General features: G+C 27.6%; 1 protein-coding gene across 1 annotated transcript; it reads right to left on the bottom strand.

The window, feature by feature from the left end:
* Positions 1-3,275: 3,275 nt before the first annotated feature.
* LOC126841497 (uncharacterized) lies at positions 3,276-9,299 on the bottom strand. The gene is made up of 13 exons (XM_050578013.1): positions 9,212-9,299; positions 6,612-6,678; positions 6,502-6,534; positions 6,349-6,411; positions 5,962-6,027; positions 5,602-5,631; positions 5,355-5,384; positions 5,237-5,266; positions 4,982-5,011; positions 4,772-4,825; positions 4,433-4,462; positions 3,998-4,084; positions 3,276-3,682 (listed from the first exon to the last, which is right to left on the bottom strand). The coding sequence occupies exons 2-13, from the start codon at positions 6,670-6,672 to the stop codon at positions 3,438-3,440; spliced, it is 759 nt and encodes a 252-aa protein (XP_050433970.1). The 5' UTR covers positions 6,673-6,678; positions 9,212-9,299; the 3' UTR covers positions 3,276-3,437.
* Between the last annotated feature and the right edge of the window lie 6,852 nt (positions 9,300-16,151).

The following is a 16,151-nucleotide window of genomic DNA, read 5'->3' as shown; positions in this document are numbered from 1 at the left end:
TTTCTAAAGTAAAAAAAATGTGTTTTCACGTTAACGGTTAGGCCAAGATTCGATAAAGAATACTTTAAAATGTCACATGCCAACTCTCTAATAATTAAAAAAATGTATACACCTATGTCATGGTCTTGTCATTAACGACTTATTGGTTCGTATTGGCCTAAAATGAGACCCCTAATTCGTTGAAAATTTTCCACCATCTTTTATGGTCACTGTCATTTTAAATATTTTGCAATTGAGCGAAACACGAAGCAATGGGTATTTTTAAGATTGATAAAACTTTTTTTATTGGACACTCAGACCAAATGTTTTCATAATAGTTTAAAGATGGAATAAGTACGGTTAAATTTTCAAAAAACAATAAAAATTGATATTAAAAATGGTTACACGTTGTAAAATAAGATAAAGAAAAACAAAATTGGATTTGGTAAAATTTGATTTTCCATTTGATTTTGGAGCAAAACGAACGATGCCGCAAGAAGTTGATTTTTTGAAAATATAAAAACGACTTTTAAAAAATACTAGTTGTGCGCATCCCGTTTCAAACGATGATAAAAACACAGTTTTTAGTTAGTATGTAAAAAAAATGTTTAAAGAATTTTCCATAACACTATACAATTTTAGTGACGTATATCTTTAACTTACTATTTAAACTAAGAACAATTTTTTGAATAGTATCGGGTCGATATCACGATTTGGATAATTACTTTTGGAGTTATTAAACTTAAAAGTTTAGGGTGGAAGGGTGGAGTGAATTATGTTTTTTTTGCTGGTACTAAGCTTCTGTAAATCTAAACTGTGCAAAAAAAAATGTAAATGTCTAGTAGTTGTATAATATTGTAAATTAACACCATATTAAGTGTCTCCAATTATAAAAATTACTAATTTGCTTTTATTTTAAGAGAGAATATGAGTGTCTAGTCCTTAATGAATCTATCAATTTTTTAGTATATTTTAATTTATCCAAAATAGTAGAATAACATGTTTTTGTATCATTGCATATACTCAAAGGTACACGTGTATTAGTATTGGGTGTTTGCTTTACAACGATTTATTATTTTGTTTTCTTTATCGATGCGCAAAAAGTAGTGAAAGGAAACGAATATAGCCAAATAACGACTGAAAAGGCATAATACTTTTCCTAGGGTTTAAAGAATTCCTTGAAGGTCGACTTTTTAAAGAATATTTTGCCGAAAATTTTGACCGATTTCTAACAGTGGATAATTTGATTCTTTTTCGATACTAATTACTTAGAGTAACAATAACTATTTTGCAAAACAGTGTAACGATTTTAAACAATCGGTGGTATTTGTTGATGGCTGATATTACACTATACTTAAGAAAAATGTCTTTTATTTTTGCGATACAGCTGCGATGGCTGACTAAACACATAAAAAAAACTAAACGTCTTGGTTTAAAATATATTAACGGGCAAATTGTAAAATTTGGTATCTACATTTTTTTTTTATGTAACAATAAATCATTTGAAAATTATCTTTATCGTAATTAAATAGATGTTGAAAAAGGGAAAAGAATCAAGTAAAAAATTCCAAATTGTTGGAAGAACATAAAAAAAAAACTATTTTCAAAATAGCCATTAGCGGTTCCATTTTGTTGAACTTTTCAAATGTATGATGATCGTTCCTCTTGTACATCCTCACTAGCTACAAAAATATATTTAATTGCAACTTAAATCTAACAATAACAGCTAATATAATACAGTGGCGTTATTTGGGTAAAGGCTGAGAAGGTATTGTCCTCCCTCCCTCGTGTCCGATCTTACCCAACCCACGCCGAATGCATTATAGCATTTATATTTTTAATGAATATCTTCTTTTTTTCGGTTAAAAAAATATAATGCTGCCATATTTTTTTATACTTAAGAATAATAAATCAAGACCGTCTCATTTCGATTTAAGGCGTTCCAAACTTTAACATAATCATAGTTCTTAACCGGATGACACCCGTGAAATAATAACAAACTGCCACATTCCTCATTACGCCTTATAAAATATTTTATTTTTAGTGGTAAACTGTCACAAGAATCAAATTTGGCAAACCGGTTTGTTAAAAACCTATTGCTAAATAGAATCAATTATGGTGTCTGGCTGCGATTTAATTAAGCAGCTTTAAATTAAAATAACAAACACCGGGTAACAAATATAATTGCACAGTATTGAAATTAAAGCTTTAAAAGTTAAAATTGACCGTTTGGGAGCAGGTACAATCTTTGAGTTATATTTCCATTGAAACTTTATTTTTTGAGTTCTGACTGTCTTGTTCCAAGGTTGCGAAATGATCCGTATCAATTGTATACAATAGCTATAGGCTTATTTTAAGTACATTAATGTACAGTGCTTTTATCAATAATTATTTATATTTTTACTAAATAAAATATACTATCGGCGACAACGTCACATTAACAATTGTATGCGGTTTTTATGAAAACCATTTTATCAATTACGAGAAAAACTTTCTAATCGAGTTTTAGTATATTTTCCCCTGTACGCCATTAGTCTCAAATTTAAATATTATCCATTTTCCAGCCCCCCACGAGGGCTGCTAGGTTTTTTGTGTTTTTAGCCATAATTTTAGGACCTTTTATTTGAAAAAAATTGTCAATAGTCAGAACTCATAATATGTATCCACAACATATTAGACGAAGTAAAAATTCGGGATTATAGTTTTTTTAACTGTCGGAAAACTGTGTTTTTGTTAAATAAAAAAAAAAACTATTGAATTATGCCAATATTTTTACGAATAGTATTTAGAGTGGTCCAAGTAATTTTTGATTGCTCAAGCACCAGTTTTAGGTTTTAATTAAATTTTCCAAAAGATATTTAAAGTTATTCAGTTATTGTTCGTGTTGACATTGGGCTAAATGTAAACATAAAATTAGTTTTTGTTCAATTAACCAAGATTAAAAATAAAAATTATCAAATTAAAAAAAAATTTTTAATTGTATTAAAGCCTAAAACTGGTACTTGAATATCAAAACTTCACAGTATCATTTTGGATAGATGACAATAAAGTGTTTAATGATTTGATAAATTTTTTTTAAGATTTAAAGTGTTTATGTTAAAATGTACAAAGTCTAAGAAAAACGCAGTTTTCCGACAAATAAAGAAAAACTGTGGTTCCGAATTTTTTCTTTGATTAATATGTTATGGAGACATATGAGTTTTACTTATTCGATAATTATTTTTTTTATTGGTAGACATGGCTTAAAACAGAAATAGTCATACAATATTATGAACATAAAAATGTATAATGTGGAATACGTTATTGAAAAAATGCACCAGCCGTTTTTTTCCAATCAGCTTAATTATATGTATATATTTTAGATATTATAATGAAAAAGTGATAATGATAAGGTAAGTATAAATATTTTTTTATACAAAGAATCGAATATTTGTGGGTTTGGGTGGAACTCATGGACGTCAGCGTTGTAACTGTGTCTCGAGTGATTCTCCTGCTTGGTCATTTAAGCCTATTTGTGACCATGTGCCATCAATTTTCCTGTATTTGCTTATAGTATCATTTTTATCCTTGAAAATACACGTAAGGCTAGTTGACTCAATATCAACTTCTTTTATGTATGATTCTGGTGATTTTGCACTAAGGTATACTCCTAGGAAACGACACTTCGGTAATAAAGAGGCCACATCATCTACAACCTGTTCACCTAAAAAATTAAAAATTTTTTTTTATTATGCTAAGGTAAACTTACTAGTTTACTACTTTTCTTTATGGTGCAGGACAAAACTATTTTATTTGTTAATACGAAGTCATATAAAAATAATACACTAAGCATAGTGACCGTATTGTACAGCCATGATATTTGTGTAAAAAGTACGTATTTGTAGTTAAAATTGATTTAGTGAATAGTTAAAAATTAAAATCATTTGTATGCTTGTTCCTATTAAATAACTTAAAATATATGTACACATAAATATATTAATAGCGTTCAAAAACCATACATTTCCATAATCAAATTTACCTAATACACGACGTCTGATTATATTTATTAAAGCTAGACGAACATATTCTCTTCTCTCGTTTGCAATGTTTTGCAATGTTCCACGATCTATAAAAATAATTATTAAAAAACTGTGTTGCGAAGAAATAATAAAAATAAATAATATATTAGTCGCTCTTTATACATAATTATTGCATTACATTTCAAACAATTGTGATACAAATAACTTTTGAACAACCACTTATTAGTGTTGAAACTCAACAAATGTATTATTTCTATTTAAGTCCCTAAGAATTTATTACACATTAACACTGTAGTCACACTCAACAAAAAGTTGAATTTATTAAAATCATTATCTGACATAAAAAATTTAATACATTTAATGAAGTTAAATTATCAACTCTAAAATAAGCTTTTGAGGCTATTTATGAATATCAAACAAATGGTAATAATTACCCGTAGTATAAGTCATTTTCAGTCTATATCCTGTAACAAACACATCAAACATCAAATCATTATCCATTTTATAAAACCCGGTTAATATATTTTATATATTTACATTCACTCTATAACTGAGGTTAATTAAATCAATATTAATTAATGCAAAATGGTATTGTATAAATTTAAATTTATATCATATACCTATGTTTAAATAAATAGTTTAAATTTTATTTCGAATGATTGTTAAAAGCTTAACAATAAAATATGTATAGCTTGGTGACTTGATGTTATTAATCTAGTTTTTCTTTAAAACTACAAAAATAGTTTACCCTTTTTTTTTAAATTTATATTTACCTATTAGTTCTAGACCTATGAACCGTATCATGAGATCGAGAAATACATTGGCTTCTAAAATTTAAAATAAAATATATTATTATAATATACTTACATCATTTGTATGATTGAAACCCTGTGTCGTATTGATATATTTTGTCAATAGGTACATATGATTAGTCTCAAAGTATGGGTAAATAATTAATATGAAATACTAAAAGTGGTTTTTACTTTGCGTTACGCCTCGAACTCTAACGAATCCTGAATATAAAACAAAAATCTTGTTTACATAAAGAATAACAAACACCTATTGCATAACATAGAGAACATAATTGGCTTCTAAAAGTTAAAATAAAATACATTTTAATGTACCTATATTTTTTTTTTTTTTAATGAAACCGATATGTCATATTGGTGTTTGTTAATAGGTACATAAGACTATTCTCAAAGTATTTAGAAATAATAAATATAAAAAGCGATTTTTACTTTCTGGTTGGTCTGGAACTTGATACATAGCTGAAATTATAAAAAAAATCTTGATTGCATAAAGATTATCAAACAACAGTGTGGAAACGCTTCCATAAAGTGTAATGCATATTATTACCCATTGCATCGGATATAATATCCATGTGGTCTGAAATAATAAGAACACATAAATTAATGTTATTGCATTTAATGTTCTATTGTATTACAGAAAGGAAGACGAAATTCAAGGTAGAAAAAACATGTGTACTAATAACTCTGAAGAAGTTTTCTCCACTGTATATTCAGTACGATGAGAGTCTCTTTGGAGAACTCAATAGGTATGAAATATTGGAAATAATTTTATAAAATTTAACAAAATCTATTACCCGGTATAGCGATCAAAAAACAAAGTTTCTCTGAAATTCACATTACATATATTAATGATATTGGATTTGATTATCTGTAATAAATTATTACGTTATATAATTATAAATTAGAAGACGAAGGTCAAAGTAGAAAAAAATTATATTAAATAGACTATGGAACCCTTATGAAATATCATGGCTGAGTTGATACAGTTTATTTTCATAAACTACTATTTAGATTTCAATGAAAAATAAAATAATTATAACACTGTTTATTTGTATACAGATAAACGTGAGATTCAGTTTTTATATTATTTTCAAATAATTGTTTTCTACTCTTGCCTTGATGTTTTGTATTATTATTATAAAATATATGATTACGGAAATTCTTGAAATAAAATTGATCGACACTATCAACCATTGACTCAATAATATGCTCCAAACCATCTAGAATAAACAAATGAAGATTTAGGCTATACTAAAATAATAAATAAAATAAAATTAGGCTCAATACAAATGTTTAGAATAATATTAAACCCGACTTTGAGTAGTAGTCATTTAAGTTCACTCTTCTCTCTCGATTATAGAATTATAAATCGCTAATGCATAATATACTATATTGCTCTGTACACTGTTCTACATATCTGGTGCACCTTTCTTAGCTATTAATAACAACTAAAATGTTTATTTAATAATAACTTGACAATTAGGTACATTCAACAATAATTCTATGTATATTAGTATATTATTTGAACTATAATATCTTACTTATTATAGATGTACCACTTGTTGTTAAATAACTCTTTAAATAAATATACTTGATGAGTTCGGCTGAGATATATAATTTAAAAAAATTGTATAAAAACAGTGTATTTTAAAAACTTAAAAATCATTTGTTTATAATATAAAATTATTACTGACTTGAAGTGAAAACATTATCCATATAAACTGACCCTGTGAAAAAGTGAAACATTAAATTTTTTCAAATTTTAACTACCTTAAGTTGATGACTGTGAAAATAAAATAATTACCATCATCTGCCAAAACACCCGCAAGGAATAGAAAAGTTATCAATAAAGTGAAGAGTTTCATTATTATCTGCGAATAATAATAAATCAAAAACCATTTTATATTAGTCATAGTTGCCTTTTGTATAGAGACGAGAATGTTAGGTTAGGTATGATTTTTCAATGCAGTTTTAATATAATAAATTAATATTTATATATATATAAGGTAGAAATCTACCACGCAAGGTACTTTATTTGGCTAAAATTACAGTTATTTCACCATATTGAGGATAGACAAAGTAAGAACAGGTCTGTTAACAATAATTTCAGTTGCATTGTATGAAAAAGTTAAATTATACTATTCAAAATGATGATTAGAAAAATTAGTATTTAACTAAATGTTGTTATTAAAATTCGATTTTATGAAGTGACATATACACCTTATTTTCAGGCGTTGTATGATATAGTATAATAAACGTGTACACATTTGTTTCTAGCATTTTGTTTTAATACGTTAGAAGTAAAATTTTTTATTGAATATTCTTGTAAACGTTACTTACACCCTATTGGTTAGGTGTACTATTTAAATTTAATACATTGAAAAGTAATTAATACGTCTACGAGTATAATAGGTGAGGCATGATAAAATAAAGTATTTGCAACTTAAAAAAGTGTTATTTCATAAATTAAAGTACCGAACAATATTCATTGGACAAATGTATTACATACATACACAATAAACTTTGTTTAAGTTATCTATGATATGTTTTTTTTCTTTATTTTTTTTATCATTTTAACAATAGAAAATTAAATGTTTAATGTTTAACATATTACAAAGAAATAAACTAAACGATTGTGCTAACACAATTTTTTTTTTAACCGCTTACAATAAAATTACAAATACAATGAAATATTGTGTGATATTTGTTAATTAATAAATGGGGATATGTGTTATTGGTCTCTACTGTATAAATTAACAATATTAAAAAAAGCATTATCCACTCTATATAGGACCATGGATATGTCTTATGACCGAGTAAATGTCAATTTAAGTGTACCCAAATTTCTGATTTCTGATGGTAACTTTCAGTGTCCGCAGAAATTTTCTTTTAGACCCCAGCAAAAAGACATATCCATGTCACTGAGTTGTAATACAAAATAAGGTTGTGTATTTTTTGTATTATTAATATCAATAAAAACGTATCACTTTTGTCATGAATATTTATAGTTTGTTAAATGTATAATATTTATAGTACGTTTTTGTACGTAAATATTGTTCGGTACTTTAATTTATGAAATAACACTTTTTTAAGTCGCCATTACTTGTTTTATCAAATCTGCAAATATTTTTTTTTTTAGACCTTTTTTCGAATGAGATACGAGTTTTATTTTAAATAATTTTAAAATTGAAAAAAAAAAATACCTTTTATTTTACCCATAGAACATCCTAAATGTCTCATTTGAAGCTCGGTAGAACTTTCCATGACACCCTGTATATATATTTTTTTTTATCACATTCACAATATTTCCTAGACCGTTAAACTGATTTTTTGTAAAGAAATGTAGAAATCTACGTCGAAAGGTACTTTATTTGGCCAAAATTACAATTATTTCACCATATTGAGGATAGCAGAAGTAAGATGCAGGTCTGTTAAAAATAATTTTAGTTACATTGTATGAAAAAGGTACATTACACTATTCAAAACGAAAATTAGAAAAATTAGTATTTAACTAATTATTGTAATTAAAATTTGATTTTATGGAGTGACACTATACACCTAATTTTCAGGCGTCTAATCTGAAATACGTGTACACATTTGTTTTGTAGCGTTTCGTTTTAAAATCGTAAAAAATAAATTAAAAACATGCAAAACTATTTTTCATTATTTTGACTTAATTTTAAAGAGAATAATAAAGCTTTTTTTGAAAATTAACTTTTTCTTCAACGTAGATTAATTTATTTTAAAGATTAACAAAAAAAACAAAATACAAGGATGATAAAATTATTTTTACATATTTCATTTATAATGTGTATACAATTATCAAACAAACGATAAATTATAAGTGCATTTTAGTAAGTCAAACAAGAAAATAGATGTTTTCTTCATTTTATCATTAAAATTATTTTTTGTACTAAATATAGACGCTCTTATCAATATAGAAATTCATATTTGAAAATTTCTATAAAATGGATTTTATGTTATTTTGTTTTTTTATAATCAATTTGTTTTTTAATTGGAAAATGACTATAATTTATTTTATAAATTAAGTCGAAGTAAAAAGAAAACATATTTTTAATTTTTAAATTTTATTTTGTCAATTGAAAAAAAAAATTGTAAAAGGTATTTTTTTTTTATCTTTGAATTGTTAAATGTTTTTAGTTATATTAGAAACGTGTTGGTTAAATTTTGCCGATTGCATTTTTCACTTGGGGCTGACCAAATATTTTTTTTAATCTTAGTTGTACACGCAATGCGATCTACTATTGTGAGGTATTATGAAAACGATGTAACTAGCAATAAAAAAACCTTATTAATGTTTTTTAACACTATAACTTTTGACTCTTTAGGCTGATGCCTTTTTAGCGTTATTACAGTTTTTGAAAGTTTAATAGAAATACTTACTTTAATTGTGGTGTTGGTAAGAGATTCTTGGACAACAGTTGACTGGTTCAGATTTTGAAACTAAGTGTACTGCTTGCGACTTATGTATGGGCTTTTACTTCGACCGAAAAATCAACATCCAAATAATTTTTAGCAATGTACATATCATGTTCATTTATTAGCACAAATGGTTCATTTTTTTATTTGTGATTTATCTTGTACCTACATTATTTTGAAAGCGGCTTTTAGAACTATGTTTTTCTACACACTACACCTAAATAAAAAATATAAATTATTCGACGGAATAGTAGGTATTATTTTTTTTTAAACAGGGACAAAAATACTGTGTAAAATTGAAAACAACAATTCGCATAAAGTTATAAAAAATAATAGTACCGACCTATAAACAAAAAAAATAAGTTGTTTTTCAGTGAAATATTTTTGCATTTGGAAAATTTGTACAAATAAGAAAAATTACAACGACAACAACAGCGGAAAATACAAAAACAGTTTCGTTTTAACAGCAAATGAATGGATTTTCAATTGAAACATTAGATAAAATATCTGTTTAGATTTAATATTGCAAATTGAGAACAATTTTTAAAAAAACAACCGGCTAGATTAGGTTAGGGACTGATGCAATGATTAAAACCACTTTTTTCTTAATTACTGCCTAGATGAATTCTCTTGAAAACTTCCTGCATTCAATCCCTTTACGGTAATCGTTGAGCATTTGATATTTGCTAATTTGTATAAAATGCCTAATTTAGCTTTCTCTTTACCGAAAAAAGTGTTACCAAATAAGCGTTACGCTGTTATCTGATAAGAGATAAGAGATATTTTGTACGTTTAACGTTCAAATTAGAATTAAATGATAAATTCAAAATAGTTTAAGGCCCCAAATTCTCTATGAATTGTTTTAAGCCAGATAATTAACACTACAATATTAGCCAGAAACTTGATGTTTTAATATACTAGCTTGTTACTGCTTCTTAGTTCTTAATATACTATATCATTATCTATAATTCCACCACTACTCTAAATTTATTCGGTACTTCAACGAGACATGAAAATGCTCTTTCGTGGTTGCAGACTCGGCTGAAATATGACATTTTTTGTTACCTATAACATATTTTATTTCCTGACCTAAACTCCTAAAGCTACTTGTAAAAGTTAAATAAAGAAAAAAATTCTATCCCTGTAATGGAAACTGTTTAAATTCCACACAAATTTGGAAATAATTCGACTATTTCTTAGAAGAATGCCAAAATCTTAATAAATTATTTACTCATTATAAACATTTCAAAAGGCTACGGCTCCTTTTATTCATGCTATAAACATGCTTATCTAATGTATTATACAGGTTGCTATAAGAGATCACCCATTCCTAAATCCTCATACCGAAGGGGGGAGAGGGGAAAATTACAATGACCTTGAAATAACAACATTGTACAATAAAAAACCCCAAAAATTATTTACATAGTACATTTTTTTTTATTATTTGAGAAAATCGTCAATAAGTCGGATTGGCCATGCATTTCTTAAGACCTTGAATTTGTTGTCGTCTTTTGAATTTGTAAAAAACGATTCGTATATTTTCATTTATGTAAACAGTGTAAATGGAAACCAACACCCAAGTGTTTTTCTAAAGTGAAACAAATTGTGTTTTCGAGTTAACGCTTAGGCCAAAATTCGATAAATAATACTTTATAGAAAATCATATTTTTAAATGCCTCATGCCAACTATATAACAATTAAATTAATTTATAAACCTATGTCATGGTCTTGTCATTAATGACTTATTGGTTCGTATTGGCCAAAATGAGACTCCTAGTTTGTTGAAAATTTTCTACCATCTTTTATGGTCACTGTCATTTTAAATATTTTTAAATTGAGCGGAACACGAAGCAATGGGTATTTTTAAGATTGATAAAACTTTTTTTATTGGACACTCAAACCAAATGTTTTCATCATGGTTTAACCATGGAATAAGTATAGTTAAATTTTCAAAAAAAATTCATATTAAAAATGGTTATATGTTGTAAAATAAGATAAAGAAAAACAAAATTTGTCTTGGTAAAATTTGATTTTCCTTATGATTTTGGAATAAAACGAACGATGCAGCAAGAAGTTTATTTTTTGAAAATATAAAAACGACTAGTTGTACGCATCCCGTTTTGAACTATGATGAAAACATAGTTTTTAGATAGTATGTAAAAAAAATGTTTTAAGAATTTTTCATAACCATGCTAAATTTTAGTAACGTATATCTTTAACTTACTATTTAAACAAAGAATAATTTTCTGAATAGTATACTGGTCGAACCCTCGATTTGGATAATTACCTTTGGAGTTATTTAGCTTAAAAATTTAGGGATGAATGGTGGAGTGAAGTTTAATTTTTTTTCTAGTACCACTAAGATTCTGTAAATCTGAGCTGTGAAAAAAAAACGTAAATGTTTAGTAATTTTATAATATTGGAAATTAACACCATATTAAGTGTCTCCGATTATAAAAATTACAAATTTGCTATTATTTTAAGAGAACATGAGTGTCCTGTCCTTAATGAATCTATCAATTTTTTAGTGTATTTTGATTTATCGAAAATATCAGAATAACATGTTTTCGTAATATTACCTATACTGGAAGGTACACGTTTTATTAATATTAGGTGTTTGCTTTACAACGATTTATTATTTTGTTTTCTTTATCGATGCGCAAAAAGTAGTAAAAGGAAACGAATATAGCCAAATAACGACTGAAAAGTCATTAGTACTTTTCCTGGGGGTTTGAAGGTCGACTTTTTAAAGAATATTTTGCCGAAATTTTTGACCGATTTCTAACAGTTGATATATTGATTATTTTTCCATACTTGTTACTTAGAGTAACAATAACTATTGTGCAAAACAGTGTAACGATTTTAAACAATCGGTGGTATTTGTTGATGGCTGATATTACACTATACTTAAGAAAAATGTCTTTTATTTTTGCGATACAGCTGCGATGGCTGACTAAACACATAAAAAAAAACTAAACGTCTTGGTTTAAAATATACTAACGGACAAATTGTAAAATTTGGTATCTACATTTTTTTTTATGAAACAATAAATCATTTGAAAATTCTCTTTGTCGTAATTAAATAGATGTAAAAAAAGGGAAAAGAATCAAGTAAAGTATTGTTGGAAAAACATAAAAAAAAACTATTTTCAAAATAGCCATTAGCAGTTCCATTTTGTTGAACTTTTCAAATGTATGATGATCGTTCCTCTTGTACATCCTCACTAGCTACAATGATATATTTAATTGCAACTTAAATCTAACAATAACAGCTAATATAATACAGTGGCGTTATTTGGGTAAAGGCTGAGAAGGTATTTTCCTCCCCTCCCTCGTGTCCGATCTTACCCAACCCACGCCGAATGCATTATAGCATTTGTATTTTTAATGAATATCTTCTTTTTTTCGGTTAAAAAAATATAATACTGCGACATTTTTTTATACTTAAGAATAATAAACCAAGACCGTCTCATTTCGATTTGAGGCGTTCTAAACTTTAACATAATCATAGTTCTTAACCGGATGACACCCGTGAAATAATAACAAACTGCCACATTCCTCATTACGGCTTATAAAATATTTTATTTGTAATGGTAAACTGCCACAAGAATCAAATTTGGCAAACCGGTTAGTTAAAAACCTATTGCTAAATAGACTCAATTATGGTGTCTGGCTGAGATTTAATTAAGCAGCTTTAAATTAAAATAACAAGCACCGGGTAACAAATATAATTGCACAATATGGAAATTAAAGCTTTAAAAGTTAAAATTGACCGTTTGGGAGTAGGTACAATCTTTAAGTTATATTTCCATTGAAACTTCATTTTTTGAGTTCTGACTGTCTTGTTCCAAGGGTGCGACATGATCCGTATTAATTGTATGCAATAGCTATAGGCTTATTTTAAGTACATTAATGTACAGTGCTTTTATCAATAATTATTTATATTTTTACTAAATAAAATATACTACCGGCCACAATGTCACATTAACAATTATATGCGGTTTTTATGAAAATCATTTTATCAATTATGAGAAAAACTGTCTAATCGAGATGTAGTATATTTTTCCATTAGTCTCAAATTTAAATATTACCCATTTGCCAGCACCCCACGAGGGCTGCTAGGTTTTTTGTGTTTTTAGCCATAATTTTAGGACCTTTTATTTGAAAAAAATTGTCAAGAGTCAGAACTCATAATATGTATCCATAACATATTAGACGAAGTAAAAATTCGGGATTACAGTTTTTTTAACTGTCGGAAAACTGTGTTCTTGTTAAATAAAAAAAAACTATCAAATTATGTCAATATTTTTACGAATAGTATTTAGGGTGGTCCCAGTAATTTTTGAGTGCTCAAGCACCAGTTTTAGGTTTTAATAAAATTTTCCAAAAGTTTCACATTCAATCAGCTCGGTCAACTCAAGTCCGAATCTCAATTGTAATGGAGTTTTCCTTTGTGAATATCCGTCGGTAGCCATACTTAAGGCTAGGTTACTATTTGTTTTCAGGGACTATAAAAGGCAGTAGTTTAAAATATATCTATATGTGCGCCAATCGTATGTAAATAGTGTATCCGATTCGGTAACATATTAAAGTTTTGAAAATTTGCTATGCCTTTCAAATTTTCAAAGTCAAAAGTAACACTAAAATGTGTACAAAAAAAAAAATGTAAAACTCGAACATTGACAATTTTATATTGTATTGTTTTTGTCGTTAGAACGAAGTATTTTTTTCTGCTTGAATTTATGAATATTATTATCGATGGAAAAAAAATGCCCTAAAACGTTCTCACGTGTGCACAAGTGCCGAAATTGTATGATTTTCCAAAATATTTTAGATTTACAATAACCTTAGCGGTTTCTATGTAAAAAGTTTTATCAATAAAATTGCACATGAAAAAAATCCGAAATTTTAACAACCCACCGGGATGAAAGTTTTTGAAAATTTGTTTGGCGCAATTTAAAGATTTAAGAATTAAAAATTAGCCTAAAGATAGGTCTAACAAACACCATGTAACATGTATAGAAAAAAAATATCGATAGGTACCTAAGTCTTATCAGTTAAACTTAAATCGACGTTTACTTTTTTATTTTGTAATTAGATTTCCACACTTCCAACATGCCAGTGTATCCTCTTGAGTTAAGGTTTTTGAAATTTGAAACATGGATTAAGCTCGAGTAGCTTAGAATACTGTTAAAAATTCAGCCCTTTATGGTCAGCATTTTCAAAAGGGGAGAAGTTCAAAGTTATTATTTTTGTTACTGACTCGCCCACTCACTCATCATAAAAATTATAAAACACTTCCTGTATAGGTAGAAACGTTAAATTTGGCACAAAGGTATGCCTTATAGTGTAACTGAAGAGAAAAATTTGAAAAATATAAATACAGCAAAAAACATTATTATCAAATGTACTCAAGAGATAACTCAGAAGAAAACAAAAAAAAGTTCAGATCCCCTCCCAAAAAAGTAAGCCAATCAGAGTAGTGAACTGGCCAAATGTTAAGCAATACAAATAAAAGAGCAGTATTGCTCGTTAAAGTACGAGTGAAGTGAGATTATGAACAAAAGAAATACCAAACTTGGACACAATGTAGATATCACTAATTTGGTAGGACGACTTTTTTTTTGGGGGGGGGGGGTCTGGAACTTGACCATTTTTCACTGTTAAGTTTTTGTTTGAGATTTAAATACTTTTTTCACGTGTTAAAGGCTGTAATGTCAAAACATGTTATAACGAAAAATAAAGCAACTGTTTAATTTTAAACAATATCATGTCGCGAAGAAAACAAAATAACTCGACTCCCATGATTAAGTTTTGTCATAATATTATAAATAAGAAGGGTTATTATGTTACAGGAAAAATAAATTTGTTGAGAATGGCTATTAAGCTTGTAATTCCCTGCTATGCCCCGACCCCACTGTACTGGTTTTTTTTTAATTTGAAATATTTGTCATAAATATTTATAATCAAAGTACGTTCTTCATATTGTTTTACTATCGATATATTAGATAAAAGTTTGAATCGTAACTTAATCATTCGAGTTAAATACAATTAATATAAAAAAATTTAGAGAAGGAGAAAGGGTTGAATGTAGTATTATTTTTATTTGCGCGCACTTTCCAATCGCACTTTTCCTCCCTTCCTAAGTAGTAAGTTAACTCTTACAACTTTAAAAATAGATGTTCAAAACTGATTATCAATAAGACATAATATTGATATTTTTAAGTCTTAGCTCTGACACAAAAGCGTTACGGACACGAAGATGAGGTTGGGGGTGGGAATGGGGATGTGGTTGGGGGCAGGGGTAGGAAAAGGTTGGGGATGGCTTTCACGCTGTTATATGATAAGAGATTAGGTGATAGGAGATAGGGGTGAGAGATAAGATATAGGGTGGTAGGAGATTGGAGATAGAGTAAAAGAGAGGAGGCTAGGGAATGGGGTAATAGATAGGAGATAGGGTGTGGGAATGGGATTGGGGTTGGGGGCATATATGTTATATTCTCAACGTTCAAACTAGAACTAGACTTAAATAAATTCAATAATTTAAGAGGTCATGTTTTTGTGAATTGTTTTAAGCCAGATATTAAACACTAAAGTATTAGCCAGAACTTGATATGTTTACTAGCCACCTTAGATACTAGCTTGTTACTGCTTGTTATTATACAATATACAATAGTTCACGACAATATGATCACCCTGTATTCAATTAATAAAAAATATATATATAATTTTAAATCGCTTCGTAATTATCACGTATTATAGATTACATTTTGATAATTAAGCGCTGACTTGTATTATATTAAATTAACTTTTAAACAAAGCATATTTGTTTAGAAAAATAGTGGGATTAATTAATCTTTTGTCTTTATTTGTAGTTTTGGGGATTTAATTTATACTTAAAGTAG

This window comes from Adelges cooleyi, unplaced genomic scaffold (genome assembly GCF_023614345.1).
Source record: "Adelges cooleyi isolate 19-005CV unplaced genomic scaffold, UGA_ACOO_1.1 ACOO_flye_CR_arks_rails_tigmint_CR_PRNA_384, whole genome shotgun sequence".
Classification (NCBI taxonomy): Eukaryota; Metazoa; Arthropoda; class Insecta; order Hemiptera; family Adelgidae; genus Adelges; species Adelges cooleyi.
This window is presented reverse-complemented; position numbering and strand designations above follow the sequence as displayed.

Bases quoted from the DNA above. Each gene is read 5' to 3' on its own strand.
- LOC126841497 (XM_050578013.1), bottom strand. From the start codon at position 6,672: ATGAAACTCTTCACTTTATTGATAACTTTTCTATTCCTTGCGGGTGTT. The intron at 6,028-6,348 runs GTAAGATATTAT...TGTTTATTCTAG, and splicing joins AAGTGGTACATCTATAATAA to ATGGTTTGGAGCATATTATT. The intron at 5,267-5,354 runs GTAATAATATGC...TTATAATTTCAG, and splicing joins TATTATATCCGATGCAATGG to CTATGTATCAAGTTCCAGAC.